The sequence below is a fragment of the Chelonoidis abingdonii genome, chromosome 6 (genome assembly GCF_003597395.2).
Source record: "Chelonoidis abingdonii isolate Lonesome George chromosome 6, CheloAbing_2.0, whole genome shotgun sequence".
NCBI lineage: Eukaryota > Metazoa > Chordata > Testudines > Testudinidae > Chelonoidis > Chelonoidis abingdonii.
In genome coordinates, this window is record NC_133774.1 from 4,503,785 (window position 1) to 4,521,731 (window position 17,947).

Consider the following 17,947-nt stretch of genomic DNA (forward strand, 5'->3'; position numbering starts at 1 on the left):
CTCTCTCTCTCTCCACAATTAGATGGATTTGGCAGAGTCATGGTTTTTCCTATGCATCTGGCTGTGGTGCCTGCTGGCTGCAGGATACCAGAATAGATCATAGAATCATAGAACATGAGAGTTGGAAGGGACCTCAGGAGGCCATCTAGTCCCACCCCCTGCTCAAAGCAGGACCAACCCCAACTAAATCATCCCAGCCAGGGCTTCGTCAAGCCTGATCTTAAAAACCTCTAAGGAAGGAGATTCCACCACCTCCCTAGGGAACCCATTCCAGTGCTTCACCACCCTCGTAGGGAAATAGTGTTTCCTAATATCCAACCTAAACCTCCCCCACTGCAACTTGAGATCATTGCTCCTTGTTCTGTCAACCCAATAGTCTGATCTGATCCTGCCAGGCCCATGCTGCTCTTTACAAAGCCGTGCTCTACATTGGAATTGGCCTTCTCTGTCCCACACCTCGCACCTCCTCAGGCTGCGGGCCACATCCCTGGCCAAGCTTATCCTTCAGGGGAGAGACCTTCCCATTGTTTCTGCTCTGTGCTCAGCCCATACCCTTTTCCCTTCCAAATTCATCCAGGGTGACAGGAGCGTAGGGATGCACAATCACTGTGTGCCCAGCTGCTGTGCTGGGGCACAGCAGATGTGTGTGGTCGCCACAAGAGAAGATCCGTGCAAAGCAGCAACCCTCGCGCATCCACAGTCCTGAGCCTAGCCCCTGCATCTCCCTCTGCCTGCGGTATCACTCGCAGCTGCTATGCAGGGCTCGCCCAAACGGTGCTCACTAGGAGGCAGGGGGATCCAGGACAGATCTGAATTCCCCTTTTTGAGTCCCATCAAGGCCCAGCACGATGGCCATGGCTTCACTACACTCTTGCTGCAGTATGGGAGCTGTGCCATTGCTGAGTTGGTTAGGGCAGATTCATGTGTGCAGAGTGCTTTGTCAGTGTAAAGTGCTACCAGGACGCACGAGCTGGAGTCCAGTTGTTCTCATCACTGCAGGTGAAACGCCTGAACAATAAACCCGCTGTCTGTAGTCTCATGCGGAAGCAAAAGCAGCCACCCACCGGAGTCTAGCATGGAGGTTCCCTGGCTGCTGGCTGCTCACACGCTGCGGAATGCGCCTCCTTCCTCCAGCTGCTAAATCACATTCCAAGTAGCTACAAATGCATTAAATGTAGGTTTCTTCTCCCAGAGGCAATTGCTGGTAGCTACCATGCTGCTACACAACTGCCGATGGGAAGGCAGGGGAAGGCCGGGGCGTGGTGAAGGGTGGGGTGGGGTGAAGCTGACCCCAGTGAAAAGGGAAGTGGTGCTGGGTGCTGTCCAATGGGAGGAGAGGTGGAGACTGGAGGTTGGCAAATGGCGGGAGGTGCAATGAGATGCTCTCTCTTGAAGATGGGGTGGACACTTTGAATACTTTTGAGATCCCTGTTCTAGAACTGAGGTCACTGGCAGGCACATTTGTGGGAGGAGCCAGTTCGTAGTGAGTGTCAGAGAATAGGAATGGCAAGTGACTTTTAAATTGATAAACCATGGGAATCCTACCTCCGAAATCCAACACTAAGAATTAAGCTCATCCAATTAAGAACATAAGAACGGCCATAATGGGTCAGACCAATGGTCCATCTAGCCCAGTATCCTGTCTGCCGACAGTGGCCAATGCCAGGTCTCAGAAAGGAAGAACAAACAGGGAATCATAAGTAGATCCAATCCGGTCGCCTATTGCCCAGCTTCTGCAAACAGAGCTAGACAGCCATCGCTCGCTCCTGGCTAAAAGCCACTGATTACACCTATCTTCCATAATTTCCATGCTAGATTCTTTGAACCTGTTATAGTCTTGGCCTCGTCATAACACACTCTGCAAGGGTTCCACAGCGTTACTGGTTGTAGAACTACTCCCTTGTTTGTTTTGTAAACCTGCACTATCATTTCCCTTGGTGACACATTAATTCTTGTGTTATGAGAGGAGTAAATAACCACTTCCCTATTTACTTGCCACCATCATGATGTTATAGACTCGTCATATCCCCCCCCCCCCACAAGGCCATGTCTTTCCAAGCTGAAAAGTCCCAGTCTTATTAATCTCTCCTCATATGGAAGCTATTCCAAACCCCTGATCATTTTTGTTGCCCTTTTCTGTGCCTTTTCCAATTCCGATAGATCTTTTTTGAGATGGGGCTACCACATCTGCATGCGATATTCAAGATGTGGGAGTACCATGGATTTATATAGAGGCAATGTGATATTTTCTGTCATATTATCTATCCCTTTTCTAATGATTTCCAACATTCTGTTAGCGTTTTTGGCTGCCGCTGCACATTGAGTGGATGTTTTTAGAGGACTCTCCAAGATCTCTCTTGAGTGGTAACAGCTAATTTAAACCCCATCATTTTGTACAGATAGTTGGGATTATGTTTCCAATGTGCATTACTTTGCAGTTATCAGCACTGAATTTCATCTGCCATTTTGTTGCCCAGTCACCCAGTTTTGTGAAATCCTTTTGTAGCTCTTCGCAGTCTGCCTGGGACTTAACTATCTTGAGTAGTTGTGCATCATCTGCAAATTTTGCCACCTCACTATTTACTCTTTTCCCAGATCATTTAGGGCACAAAACCCAAAAACATGTGACCTAAGTTGTGTGCGTTTAAAACTAACCAATAACGTTTGCATTTTGAAGACCGTGTAATCATCAGAACCAGCCCCTGAAACATCCCCAGGCCAATAAATAGCCTCAAAGGCTGTTGGGAGAATGAGTAAGTGGAAGACAGTCTCAGCCCGCTCCCTCGTAATGGCAAACAGAGAAGGAGGCTAAATCAGTGGAACGAAGTCTCCCCTGCAAATGATGCCCTCAGTTCCAATGATTCTGCTCACAGTCCTGTGCTGAGGACCCAGCCCCTGGCACAAGCACGTGACCCTCTTAGTGTTGCAGCTCCCCACAGGACGCCGAACGACACATTGTGCAATAGAGTCTTTAGCACTGTGTGGGTGGCTGGATCATACCGGCTTCCGTGTCTGCTGCTGCTTGGCAGCCGCCCTGCAATGGACTGTCACGGCAGGTGCTTGAGACCAGGCCCTGAGCTGATGTGACCTTGAGCTTAAAGCTGATGCAATTAATGTGGGTTTTTTACTGAATATCCCTTGGAGACAATGTGGGATGCCTTGGACATGTGCTGTCAGAATGTAGGCACAGTTGGCACCCGGGTCTGACTCTCAGATACTCTCTGCTTGATCTTGGGCCAGAGACGGAGTGGAAGGGGGCTTCATGTGTTCCAGGGCTGCACAGGGGAGAGACGGCAACCTCAGGGACGCTCTACCTTCTGCCTTTCTACCCCAGCTCCCAGGAAGCAGAGAATCGCCATACACTCTCTGGCCATGTCCTCCATCCACCCCCTGTGCCAGGGTCTGAGGGCACAGAGCAGGATGCCCCTGTGCAGGAGGGATTCTCAGGGACTTCTCTTTCAGCCACTTTGATGCTGCAAAAAAGGATCTTAATTTAGCAGAAAATAAAGCCCAGTGAATCTTCCAACATCAGACATTGCTACCACCTGTCTCCTGGCTGCCAGCTACCCTCTGAGGGCTCAGTCGTCATTTCTGCATGAGCCGGAACTAGCACCTGTGGTCAGTCAATGTAGAAATATAGGGCCCTGCCCTGCCACTTTTCCTCCAGGTGGATTGCATCTTCCACTTAGCTAATTCTGTGGCACCTGGAAGGGATCAAGTCATTAAGGATTTGACCCAGCTGGGGAGAAGCAGGTTAGGTGATTCCTATAAAGGAAGGACTGCAGGGCAATAGGGAGGGTAAGGTAGTGGGGAGTTTCTGGGAAGGGAACCACTGGGAGGCTTGCAGGAAGGAGCTCTTGCCTTGGGACTGCCTTTGAAGGGAGAGGGCAGCTGGGAAGAAAGAGCCTCCTGCAGCAGGCCTAGGAGGAGAGTCTCCAGGGATGAAACCCAGAGGGGCAGTGGCATGGGAAGGCCCTGGAAGGCCATGCTCTGCAGAGCTCAGGAGAGGGAGAAGTATCTGCAGGGACTGGTGCCTGAGAGGAGTTTTGCTTCCTTTGAGCTGGGACATTGTTACCCTGGAAGGTCTGGGAGCCTCAATGTGACCGAGTCACCACCCAGGCCACTGTAGCCCAGTGGAGGGAGGGGCTGCAGTGCTGGGTTTGGCCAGGGCGAGATGCTGCAGAGTGGTAAGTCTGCAGCAGGACTTGGTAAGGTCTCAGCACACTATCTGCTGGAGTGCCCTGCGCAGGCAGGATGTCACCTGGTGGCAGCCTGCTTCAGGGGCTTCTCCCATCCCTCATAGGGAGGGAGGGCGGCCCTGAAGCAGAGCAGTGGGCTCTGCTCGGGGGACAGGAGCTGGAAGTGAGTTTAAACAGCAGGGAAAGGTTTGTGAGCCCCAGGAGAGCGAGCTCTGTGCTCATTCATGGCACTTCAACCTCCTGCCCCCAAGATTCCCTCTTCCTCGGGTTTTCCATTGATCCTTCTATTTGAGCTTGGTGGTGATATGCCAGGCTGTGTCCAGATGGGCTTCTATAGCTTGCGTGTTTTATGTGGAATATACTTTGCTGTTTGGGCCAATTATGGCTCCCCTGTTAGGAGTTTAAATGGACGCCATATGGCTAAAGAGCCTATAAGCATGTTCCGTGTTACAAGACAAACCTTCTGCGCATTGCCGACGTAGCACCTAACATTACTGAGTTTGCAATGATTTTAAAAGGCTAATTTAGTTTCCCTGTTTGTGCTGTCTACCCCGGCGTGAACCACGAAACCAGACTCCCGGATTGCCTGGTGCTTTGCATGCACATTTCACTCGATGCAGCACTTGCATCTTCCCGCTCTCTGGGCCAGGACGCCCGCTGTACTGCCTGCCGTGCAGGTGCAGTGGGCTAGGCGGAGGCTGGACTCAGCCCTGCTGAGGAGGTGATATGTCGTTGCGCTACCGCCGGAGGCAGCGCAGGCACAGATTGCAGCTGAATCTCAATTGCTCCCCGGCTCGGCTCTTGCTCCAAGTGGTGCTTTCCGCAGCCCTGCAAAGGATAGCGCTTGCTTGGCTAACCTGGCCCAGCGCTGGGAGTTGGCACACGGGGATTAGGGCAGAGAGACACCCCCACCCTTCTGTGCCTACCTCTCTGCTCAGAGGACTGGGGGATTAGAAGGGATGACGCAGGCAGCTATAACGTGGCTGTGACGGGGATACCGGTGTCTTCAACCCTTGACTCTTCCTGTTTTTAATGACATCATTCTGTTTAACCCTTGCCTTTCCCCTACGCCCGTTTCACTCCTCATTACCTACATGGGGGCATGAGTCTCCCCTCCCTTTGATGTAAATCTGGAATAATGCCTACCCCTGAGGCCCTTAGACAGCATCCCTGTGTGTCTGTCTCTTCTACACCATGTTTTTCACACCTACGCAGCTCTAGGAAATGTTAAATAACGAGGGGTCATCATGCTGGCGGTGACCCTACCTCTGCCCTGCAATCGGTGGTGCTGGAACTAGGGGTGCTGGGGTCACTGCCGCATCCCTGGGCTTCAAGTGGTAAAAAAAACAAAATTCCAAAGATCTGGTTTCCGTCAGCAGCACCCCCGGTATAAAAATTGTTCCAGCCTGCAGTGGGGGCAAGCCGCTGGAGGGGGGCGGATTCTAAACAGGTGATGTAACACCCACCGTCAGACAAACCTATTTCATCACCTTGGTGTGGGGGATTGGAGAGGTGCCCTTCCAGTGTCTCCAGCAACAGTCCTCTCAATTTAGCAAGATGCCAGGCTGTTCCCTCCACTGCCCTGAGCTCCTGGTAGGATTTCAGCACCCAGAATGGGGATGGTGGTTGGTTGCACAGCTCTGTCTCACATTGTTTTCAGCACAATCCCAGGCAAGACAAACCTTCCAGCCAAGCCATGCGGCTTGAATTGCACTGTCCTTGCTGGTGTGCCGCTATTCTGGTCAGGAGCTCTGATTTGTGGAGAGGGACATGTTGGGGGCTCAAGCAGCATCATGCATGCGGGAAGGGATGCTCTGGAGTGGAGGGGAACATTTTCTTACACACATGCACCCAGCTGTGCCACCATCACCTTCCCTAGGACCTGTCTACTTAGAGTGTGTCAGTTGTGCCAAAGTGTGTGCTGGCTGCTTGACATGATCGGCAGGGTGTGGAAGAGCCACCAGATTCGTTTTCACTCCTCGCCTGAGCCAGGAAAGCTGCTTCCCTTCCTCCTATTTGTATTCTAGTAGGACTTAAACCCCCTTCCCCCTGAGGGCTGGAACCCGCCCAGTTGTGTCAGGCGCTGTACGCACACATCAAATAGAAGAAAGTCCCTGTCCAAGTGCATTTACAGTCTCAAACACAAAGCAGACAGCTCTAAAGAAGCAACTTTCCAAAGTCCTCTCAGTCTGTTTGCTACAGCAGGGTATAGATAGTATGGCGAGATGCCATGATGATGGCATCATACACGTGTCTATGGGCCAGTGGAGCAGGCAGGCCTGGGTGTGTGTAGGCAGGATTACCTACAGCCTGGCCTTGGGACAATTCCAGAGAGGTCTCAGCCCCTTAGCTGCACTGAGTCATTTTCCCAGCTCAACGGCCCCAGCCCCCTCCTTTGCAGAGCATGTCAAAGCGAGCTAAAGTGACACTTTTGAAGAACGGCAGTGCAGGCAGGGAGGGGCACGTGCTCTCTGAAATGGCACGGTGCCCCTGGCATGCTGGAGCCAGCGCATGGACTGACTCACTTGCAGCTTGTAAAACTCTCTGTGGATGACTTGCATGTCTCGGGCGCGGAAGGGATGGAAACAGGATCTGCGAGGGGAGTGGGGCTGCTGCTCCTGCGATGAGGCCGAACGGGCGTGCTGGGAGCGAGGGGGCACCAGGGGAGGGGTGGCTCATAGAATTGTTTGAGGCAGGCGGGGCCGCTGGTGGGTTGTCACATCAGTGCCCCTGCATCATGGCAGGATTGGCTAGGGCACTTCTGACCCATCCTTCTGTCAGCCCAGAGCCGTCTTCAGTGATGGGAAATCCCACATGCCAGCCCTGGGGAGCTCCTTCAGCCAAACCACTCTTCTCCCAGCTCCCCGAACGTCCTCGCTCCCCACTGAACCTCTAGTCCGTGACTTCCTCATGGACCTACTCCATGGAACTGGTCCCTCTCCCCTAGGGAAAGGCCCTGTCTGTATGTGCAGGCGGTTCTCATGCTTCCCGCCCCCCCTAGACAGAACGTAGCCCAGTGCCCTCACCTTTCCTCCCAGCTCCTGCTCCCCGGGCGATTCTTGCTGCTTCTCCGCTGCAGTGTGTCTGAGGCTCTCCTAACATGCAGGACTAATGGAGACGAGCCCCCCAGCCTGGCCGAGCAGGATAATTGCTTCACTTGGCTTACTTGTGTCACCCCATCTTCTGTGCAGTGTCCTGGACAGGTCTGGTGGCTAATAGAGTAATATCCGTACTACAGAGGGAAGCATGGGCTTAAAGATGCATGGAGGAGGCATGCAATGATTGTCGCTGTCTCTATTTATTATTTCTAGTATGGTAGCACCCGGCGGTCCTATCCTAGGTCAGGGCCCCATTGGGCTGTACACGTCCACCATGAGGGACAGTCCCTGCCCGACGAGGTTCCAGTCTAAATAGACAAACCAAGGGCAGGAGGAGAAGTGACTTGCCCAGGGTCACCCAGCAGTTCAGAGGCAGGAATAGAATCCAGGTGTCCTGGGTTTCAGGCCAGCGCCCCGTCTGTGGTGCCTTATGGCCATTTCCGATGAGATACCAACAGCTACTGCAGAGTTCTGTCACCTCCTCTCATGTCTTAGAGCCGGCCTCTGGGCACGTGCAGCTCCCGGGGGCGAATCAGTGGAGGGCGTTGGAGCTGGCTCATAAATAGGACCTGATTCCAAACTTTCTCTGGGAGCACGTTTGTAACGTGTGGCTACTAAGATCAGAGACCGAAGCCCACGCTCTGAGTATCCCTAAATCTCTGACTACCAAAAGTTGGGACTGGATGCCAGGGGATGGATCACTCGACAATTGCCCTGTTCTGTTTATTCCCTCTGGGGCACCTGGCACCAGCCACTGTCAGAAGACAGGATACGGGGCTAGATGGGCCTTTTGTCTGACCCAGTGTGGCTGTTCTGATGTTTGTCTGCCATGCCATTCAGAGGCATCTACCTCTGGTGTGGAGTGCTGCAGCTGCTTAACAATGCACAGCAACACCGCCCAACGGGGTTGTTTTGGGGGGGGTGGGATGTTGGAGCTTAGAAGAGGATGGGGAAAATAACATGCCCATAGGAATGCGTAAGGGGTATTTCTAAGTGCTCAGTTCTGCTCTCAGCTACACCAGGGCTGTTCCCATCAACGGCCGCAGGAGTTACTCCAAAGTAACAGTGGGCAGGGCCCAGAGCTCACACCCTCACTCTAGTGGAAAGTCGCACAGGCTATTTAGGACCACCTCAGTGACATTCCTTCTCAGCAACACAGTGCCACCAGCTACCCAGCGCCCCCTCGCCAGATGCCGGTGCATGGCTTTAGTGCCAACTCCTGGGGGTTGAGTTTCTCCTCTGAGTACAGAGCGCTCTCACCCGATGGACAAACCATGACCCATCCCTCTCGTTTGCTTCCACAGATGGCCAATCCTGTCCCGTCAGCCTGCTGCATGGTGCTCGCTGCCGTGGTGATGGTGTACGCTCAGAAGCACAGCCAGCTGGGTAAGTGAATCACAGCTCCCCCTCCCCAGCCCGCAAAGAATTCTGTCTCTGCGAGAGCGTAGGACCTGTTTATCATGTATCTCTCGTAGCCCTCTGCCTCTTATCTCCCGAGCCGATCTGTGTGCTCCATCTCCAGTGTCTGTATCCGGCTGTGTGTATCATCTCCCTTCATGTCCTCTCCTCCGCACCCCGCTGCGTTTAGGAGGACAGTGCCCGGCCATGCACTGGGCCATGAGCCCTGCGTTCGTCACCTGCTATAGAGGTGGCACTTGTGAATGGAAGGGGGTGACCATAATGGACCAGTGCAGGGACGCAGAGTATCCCCACCACCTACCTCTGTGCATACTACCTGCAGCCTTTGAGAGTACCCCGTGGGAGTGCCGGGGTGATCCATGGCCAGTCATACCTGAATGCACCCATTGTCCCTTGCTGTGATGCCCAGAGTCGTTTTCTGCTGAGTCCCTATCACCAGTGGCTGAGATAAACAGGGCCTGTTTCCATTCTAGAGAGAGCAGGGCATCGCTGGGAATGTGCGAGTCACGACAGCAGCAGGCAGAGCCCGAGTCCCCGGTGCAATTCCCCGGGCACAGCTGTAACCAGGAGAATGATGGGGCCAGATCTCCCAGGGGACCCCAGCTGCTTTGTGTGGTCCTGGCTGCTGAGGAAGGGTGGCTATCAGTCCTGGGATTTCATCTTGGCTGAGTGCATCATTCCCCAAACTCACTCTGCCATGGAGTCAGCAGGGCAGGCAGGGCTGCAACCTGGAGGGGCGGGCGGGGGTGCTTCTCCACGCCCCAAAAGGACGGTGTGAAAATACCTCGTGAGGGATAGTAGGCCAGCCTGCAGCCCTGTCCATCTTGCTTCTTTGGAGAGCTGCAGCTTTGTGATTGGGGGGGTGGGTGGCTGGGAGTGTGCACCCCTGACCCCTCTGGATGGAATCAGGCCTGCTCAACCATGTGTCTTGGGCTGCCAGACAGGAGGAAGGCTGGCTCAGTGGTGAGAGTGCTCCCTGCTCTGCGATAGACTTCATGGGTGACCATGAGCAAGTCACTCAGTCAGTTGCTGCCTCGGTTTCCCAGCTGTAAAATAAGGACCATGGCACTCCCTAGCTCACAGGGGTGTTGTGTGACACTACAAACTGTGTGGGGCACAGATATGATGGCAAAGGGGGCCTGATGCACACCTTGGCTGGGTGGCTGTTAAGAGTTAAAGGACTCTGTGAATGTTGATCGGGATCCGGTATCCTTACACTTCCTTAGGTGGGTCTCTTCGGTCTCTGTCTCTGTGACCCCAGGCAGCTGGCATCACACAGCAATTCAAGGCCCCTGAATATGCACAGCAGGTGCTGTGGGTGCCGGATACAGTTCTACTTCGTGTGCGGCTGCCTGGTAGCCGAGGGGTCGAGGGTTTCAGCTGTGTGCCCTCTGCGCTCTGACCCTCCCCGGCGCTGTGGAGTGGGCGCGTCATTCCGTCTTGTCCCTCTGCGGCAGCTGCTTCCCGAAGGGCAGCGTCCTGGCCTTCAGAGCTTCCATGGCCTCCGAGGCCTCCCTGGCAGCCCACTCTGAGAGGGCAGGTCCTGCTCCCCGGGGTGTAACCCAAGGGGGACCCTGCAGCCTTGGGGGAGCTGGAGGCCTCAGAGAGGGAGCTGGGGAGCCCTGGGGGACAGCAAGGCAGAGCTATTCTGAAACCAGGCCTAAATCCAGATGTTCCCCTCAACAGCCCATGCCATGGACACGGATCTCAAGCCTGAATAGTGAAACTTGGGCAGAATCCTCCAATATCCTCCCCCACACCTTGGTGCCCCCCCTTCCTGCCCAAGCTCCTCAGGCCTGTCCCATGTGCCCCAATGTATCCCTCTCCCTCGCAGGCTATTCCCAGAGCACCAGTATCCCTTTTAATACCCTATTAAATAAATCCCCAGAGGGGGAATCTAGGCTGCAAGGAAAAAACAGGAGAAGTGGCATGCGGGGCTGCCCAACTCCACAAAAGCAAAGAGAGCCCTTGGCAATGGCCACCTCCCTATTTATAACGTGATCAGTGGATGTTCAGCTTTAATGACAGATGACGCATTTGGGGGAATACGTTTGTGCTAAATACTTAAGCGAGGAGACTCTGACAAGCCGTTCTGTATGGGAGCTCACAGCCATGCTGGGCCGAGCATCCCCGCCTGACTTCCTCAGTGCTAGCAATTAGCAAGCATCCTAGAAGTGCCTAGAAGAGCAACTTTAAGTAGGGGTGAGGCTACCTGTTCCGCCTATGGTAAGAAAAATAGAAAACAGATCAATAAGGGCCAGATTCTGATATCCTGACTCACTGCCCTGGGTGAATAGCCCCATGGATTTCAGAGGGATTGTTCGAATGGGAAGGTAGCACTCAACTAAAGGGCAGCAAAGTCTGGCCCTAAATATATAAATATGAAATGTCTCCTGCTTGGCCCCGTTCTCCTGACCAGTTTCCCCACAAGGCTGAGGTGTGCGATAGCCCAGGATACAGTTAGTGCTGAGAGAAGTGGGATGGTGTAGCTAAATAGATTTTGAGCAATGTTTATTTTGAACTGGAAGGGGGAGGATGGGTGAAACTGAGGCAGCCAGAATTGATGTGGGCACCCGAACAGTGAGGCCAGAGGTTCCTGAGATGGTTGTGGCTAAGCAGCTCTGTCCTTATCTGGAGTCCCCAGGTGCCTTTGACTCCTCCCAGTCCCCGCTTAGCCCCGGGTGTGACACAGGGACTGCCCTGCTCTCACTGGATGATACTCTCCCTCTGGCAAGGGGCCACAGTCAGGTATCTGTGCTAGTATTTTTTGTGAAGTGATTAAGGGGTGTTCTAGTTGCTGCCTAAGACGTGGTTTTTAGACCAATCTGTATAACATACTCACAACAGGTGTTGCATCCCGCTCTAATGGCTGCGCCACGTGAAAGATAACAGCCTACTGCTGCTACTAGCTAACAGAATTGCTCCCTTAGCTCAAGTGGTAGCTGCTCGTGCTGATATTCCCTGGTTCAAATCCAGGTTGGGGAAGGAGAATCAACAAACGTGGCTTTTATCACAATCACAGCCATGTGTCCGGTCAGCAATGCGTGTGTGACTGCGCTGACGATGCTGCTAGAACATGTGTGTATTGGTGCATGCCAGGAAAACCTGGGCAGCTGTGTCCTCTAGTGCCCTTGCAACGGCCGGAGTGCTCCAAGGGCAGGCACGCAGCTGGGGCAGGGTGTCACACACAGCGAGGTGGGTGGATGGTGGAGCAGCCAACCCGATTGCACAGGCAGAGATAGAGTCCTGCACACGCAGCACAATAACAGCCTGACGACCTGGTGACAAAACAATCATGTCAGCCTGTTGGAGGAGAGATCCCTCCACATAGTGACCGTTGCTTACCAGGCAGGACACAAGCTTGGCTTAGAGACGCCATTCCAGTGTGTCCACCCTGGATTAAAAGTGATCCCGTAAACGGAGCTGCCGCTGTAGCATCCTGTATCCTTCACATCCCCCATCCGAAATCCTGCAGGGAAGGGATTAGCACAGCAGCACGCTCCCTTTCTCAGAAAGACTTTCACCCCCAACCCCCTCCCCGGGTGATACCGCAGAGGGCCTGTGGACGGACCCCCGTTCTTGCCTTGGAGGGGTCTTTAATTTAGCAGACAACGGCAGGATGGGATCCAGTGGCTGAGAGCTTAAATCAGCCAAGTTCAAACGGGGAAAAAGAGGGAAGTGTTTAGCAGTGAGGGTAGCTAAGCACTGGAATGGCTCGGCAGCACGCGAGGCGGTGAATTCTCCAGCACTTGGAGTCTGATATCTCTTTCCACAAGTGGCTGGACCGGATGCAGGAATCGCTGGGGGAGGTGCTATGCAGGAGGTCAGAATGGTCAGAAGGGTCCCTTTTGGGTCTGAAATCTACCTCCGCAGCCTAGCAACAACGCCAGGGTGGTTTTACTGGGTAAGAAGGCAGGGACTTGGGGTGAGGCAGATCGGGGCAGAGGAAGTATGGAACTGCCAGGCTCCCATGCAAACCTGCTTCTTCAGACTGAGAGGCGAGACTTTGGCACAGATGCCACCCTGCGCAGTTTGGTGTCTTGCCTACTCTTGGGGTGGACCATGCAGGCTTGGTGGTAGGGAAGAGCCCAAGGAGGGTGGAGGGTCACCGGGGCTGGGGGAGGGGAGCGGAGGGCCAGGCGAGGCAGCGAGGTACACATGGGGGAAGTTCCAGGCTACCAGAGCTCTGGGGTGGAAGCAGACCATGTGGGGTTAGGGGAAGGATTTCTGTTCGGCCAGTCTCTGCCCAGGAGTGAATTTTAACCAGCTGTCAGGAGCTCTAGCGGCTGGAACAAACCCTCCCTCTGCCAGTTTAAGGGAGGGAGCGAAACACGCACAATTACAGCAAAGAATACTGGTTTATTTCGGTCTGACTTGTTCCAGCTCTCGCCTGCCAGGGAGGGGAGATGGAAAAAGGATTAACGAGGCCGAGCTGGGCGGCATGCAGAGCTGGCTCTGGATTCTCTCTCACACGCAAGTGCGTTCCTCCTCCTGTTTGCTCACACGCTTGCCCTCGCACGCACACGCTGCCTCAGTGTTGCACACACACTTTGACACTGTGTACACATTTGCTCTTTTTCACCCATGCGGTGCACAGCCCCTGACTCTCTTCAATGGTCGTTCTAATGCACCCAGCCCTGTGCTGTCTAAGCATCAGGCCTTGCACTTGTTAGCAACAAACTTGTGGGTGGAAACATAAGGAGTCCCACAGAAATCCTATAAATAACCGAGACGGAGAGGAGCAAAAGTTTGCAATGCACTAGGTGACCAAGTGAGGGTCCAGAGCCCTCTGCAGGCCCACAGAGGTTCTGCAGTATCTAGGAGCCTGGGGCGTTCGTTTGTAGATGAAGCAGTAGCTTTGCACCTCTGCCCGTGTGTTGTCAGGACTCCGTGGACTGACACACTCACAGCGCTGGTGGTGATGCCTGCGATGGACCTGCGAGGCATATATGTAGGTGGGAAAGGGGACCCCAGAGCTAATGGTGTAACCGTGTGGGTGCCCCTCGCACCTTCTGGCTGGGGAGCGGCCAAATCAAGGAGCCGCTTCCTGGGAGATTATGTAATCCCTGGAGGCTATAGGAATTAGTGGCACTTCCAGGAGACAGTGCCAGTCTGAACATGGAAGGGGAATAGAGGCATGGAGTGGCTTGTTTCTCAGCCAATCAGTGTCCAAACCAGCCCTAGAACCCAAGAGTCCTGAGCCCCAGTCTGTCTGTTAGACTATGCGACTTCATTTTCTTCTTGGATTTTCTTCCTTGTGTTCTTTCTCTGTGTCTCTGGGATATTGTTAGTTTGCTGTTTTCCTATGTAGGTACATTACATTGCGGAGGGCGGCGGGGGGACAGAACAGGGTATATATAATGCTGCCCAACATGACTTATGCAACTTTTACAGATACAAGGAGTCTATCCTGACCCCCATCCTGACCGGAATGACATTCACCCCATTGGGTACTCCCCTTTTCCCCCATCCCCTCACTCCAAAGAAAAGAACACCCAATCCCAACCAGAGCTTTCTGTATCTGGCAAAGAGAGGCCGAGGGTCCTGGTGGATTCTCCATCACTGACATTTTTTAAATCGATAGTGGATGTTTTTCTAAAAGCTCAGCTCTAGGACTTAGTGTGAGGCAGGCCTCTGGCCTGTGTCATACAGGAGGTCAGACTGGATGATCACCATGGTCCCCTCTGGCCTTGGAATCCATGAATCTAAGATCATGGAGCTGTCTGAAGTTGCACCGGGGAATTTGCAGTTGTCAATCTCTTTAACATGGAAGGCGCCCAGGTACTATGGTGGTGGGTGGCCATGCCAAACTCTAGGACTGAGTATATGAATGCCTCAATCAACTATAACATCCTGAACTACAAAAATACCGCAGACCTGGAATGCCCCACCCGAAGCCACATGTTCTCCCTTCCCCTATCATTCAGCTATCCCCTAGTTACGTACACATCTGTCCCGTCTTGTGATTTCTCTGTTTGAAAGGAGTAATTCTGCTTTATTGATCCTCACCCTGCTGAATTAACTCACGTTTAAACAGTAATTATGTTTTCACTTTGGAGAGACCATAAAGAGATAAAAGTCTCTTGAAATGAATGAACTTCTGAGGCCGGAGTATCTGAGGTTCGTTTATTGATGCAGAAACAAGCTGCTATCTCTCAGCTTACTAACCAGCAATGAGCAATTAACCCCAATCATTCTTCAACTGGGGGAGAGAGAGAGATTTGATTTTATTTATTCTCTTTCTCGCTTGCTCTCTCTCTCCAGCCCTCCTGGTAATCTTTTGCAATCTGTTCTGCTACAAAATCTCCCGGGAGTGCCCGTTTGCATACACCTTGTTAAAAATGCTGACCACGTTCCAGCCAAGACAAAGTCATTAGCCTGCGAGCAGCCTTCAGAATGCACAGCAAGGTGATGGAAATTGCCTGCCCAATGAGTAGCCAACCTTCCTAGTTATTTCTGTCACTACCCCTCCCTGGACTGGGAGAGAAGGAGCTCTCCTGTAACTCTGGCCACTCCTCTTGGGGTTGGCTAATCAGAGTGTGGGGGATCTGCTAGCCCTGGATGAGCTAATCACAATGAGTAAAGGCTTTGCCTTTATTTTCTGCCAGGGAAGCCATGTTGAATTCCAAAAATGTTGCGTTTGCAGTGGTGGTGTCGCCATGTTGGTCCCAATGTACGAGAGAGACAAGGCGGGTGAAGTGATCTCTTTTATTGGGTCAACTTCTGTAGGTGAAAGAGACCAGCTTCCGTAACTGTACAGAGAACTCTTTGGCCCAGTAAAAGACATTACCTCACCCCCGCCTTGTCTCTCTCAACAATATACTGGAAATTTGTCATTCTTTGAGTAGTTTTTATCAAGCTAGCTAGGCCTGGGGGATTTTGAGCTCTGGGGTTGGCTGCTTAAGTCCCCAGGGTATGATTTTTGTCCGCCGGTTGGATGACTAGTAGCAGTGAACTGACTCTGAGGGAGAGACAGTTTCAGGGAGATGATGATAGGAAATAACAGGCCTCGGACAGTTGAAGTCACACAGGCCAGGTTCACACCACAGACTTTTCCCGGCATAGCTGCATCCCTCATTTAGGGATGTGATTTGTGACCGAAGCAGCTGAGCCTAGTGCAGATGGAGTTAGAGCAGCAGAAGTGTGTTTTTACCATTAGCGCTTGTTTTGCTCTGGGGGTTGGAATAAGCTGTGCTGGCAAAAGCGCAGCTTTGCTGGTGTAGACTGAGTCTGCGTGAGCAGTGCTTTGCTGGACAAGTAGAGCTATGCTAGCAAAGAGCTCCTCGTCTAGCCATGGCCTTTTCCAGTCTCTTCTGCACGGGAGAGAGCGTGATTCTTGGTTATGCATGCGCAGCCCAGATTGTAAAGGAGCTGGGTCCCTTCCTGAGGGGGAGAGAGAAGGAAAGAGGCCAGATTGATTGGCCTTATGGCTGCCTGTACATCTAGTTTTCTTCTGCCATGTAACTGCACGGTGATGGGGTTTGCAAACGCTGTGTTCAGATCCCTGCACGGTTCATCTCCTGGCTCGAGTGCTGAGGTGCTGTGGAGTGGCAGGCTGTAAAGAACAATGCTCAGTCTTTCCCTTGGCTGCATTGGGCATGGATTGAATCCACCAGCCTCCATTTTGCATCATGCTACCAGTTAGCATGGTCATTACTGGTGCAGCTGGGCTCGCTGGCGCTGGGAACCCACACGTGGCCCAGCCCGGAGCAGAGAAGTGGCTCCGGAAGGTTCTTGTGGCCTGGTGCTGATTTTCCCCACCTGCTCCACAGCAAACACCCTCCTCCAAGCTCTGAGGCTGAGCACTTGCTGGAGATGTCTCCTCACACTTCACCCCACCCTGGGGATGGGGTGGACAGGGCAGCGAGTGCATAGCTGGGGCACTCATACCTGTATTCGCAACAAGACAGAGCTTCTCCCAGGCACCTGAGCAAACAAAGACTGGTCCACCTGCATGGAGGAACCGGGAAATGGCCCCGCAAACATGGATCAAATCGAACCAGGCAGTGGAATTTGCAAATTCCTTCTGGACAGCATGTAGTGATGTGCCACAGCAATCCTGGGACCTGCCGTGATCTTAGGGGGCAGGTACTGGCCAAACCTCATGCTGGCTTCTCTGTGCAGGGCTGAACTTCCCCGTTAGTCCAGCTCTTGTCTTGGCAGAGAATGTTGCGTGTGGTGTTGCCTGAACCAGCCGCACGAAAGGGCTGCTGAGGCTGAGGAAAGGCAGAGGTGCTGCCTGGATCTGGAGTGCCGGCTTTCATGGCTGTCGTGGTGCCTTTATTTAAAGCAGCTGCAAGGTACCTGCCTTTGCACAAACACACACGCATATTTCAAGGGTAGTCAGAAGCCCGCAGGCCCATGTGCATCCACTGTCTCTCCAGTACTGAATAATAGACTTTTCTCCCTGAGGCCGGACAGACACACGAGCCCTTCAGGACAGGAATCTCATGTCTTTCAGAGGAAGAGCTGAACAGAGTAGAAAGTGTGCGGTGAGGAGACCTCTAAGTATGTTGGCTTGTTTTCCAGGGGTGTTGAGTACCCACAGCTCCTAGTCAGCTCAATATATTGGGTCCCATAGAACACAGGGTATAGGTCATTGAGTCCACTACCCTGCTATTGCTGGCAACCATCACAGCAGGTCTCTCAGGCAGGAAAGGCGGACTTGTGGTTAAGGCTCTGGCCTGGGACTTGAGACGTGCGTTCAGTTCACATGGAGTGACGCTTGGACCTTGGGCAATTCATTTCATCTCTGTGCACCATGGTTCGGGGGGTGGGGGGGGAGCAACACTTCCTCAGAGACTCTGTGTGTGTGTGTGCGCGCGTGCGTGTGTACAGTACACCTAGCACACAGCACAATGGGGCACTGGCCTCAGTAGGGATCTGCTGGAATACTCTTTCTCTTCTGCCAAGCAGTAACAGAAGTCGGGGCCTTGCAGGTTGATTTCCCATTGGAAGGGAAATGTTCCCATTTCTTTCTCCTCCTTTTTCAGCCAGCTATTGAGCTGGGGAAAAACATGTGAAGTTTGGGTGTTTCAGCATTTCTGAATGTTTAAATTAAGGAAGAAATTTTCAGATGCCCCAGAAATCATGGCATTTCTCCTCCCTTTGGCTTTTTGATCCAGTTTCAGGGCTATATTTATATCCTGCAGCCTGTACAGTATTGAAGACTGTAGGATCCTCCCAGATAAAAGGCATGACTGGCTACTAAAAGGCATGACTGTGCTACCC

General features: G+C 52.9%; 1 protein-coding gene across 1 annotated transcript in view; it reads left to right on the plus strand.

The window, feature by feature from the left end:
• Positions 1 to 17,947, plus strand: part of CNTFR (ciliary neurotrophic factor receptor) — a 470,837-nt gene that overhangs the window by 254,179 nt on the left and 198,711 nt on the right. Inside the window, exon 3 of the mRNA XM_032780890.2 lies at positions 8,602 to 8,683. Within this exon, the coding sequence (XP_032636781.1) occupies positions 8,602 to 8,683 (82 nt within the window). The remainder of the gene's footprint in view (positions 1 to 8,601; positions 8,684 to 17,947) is intronic.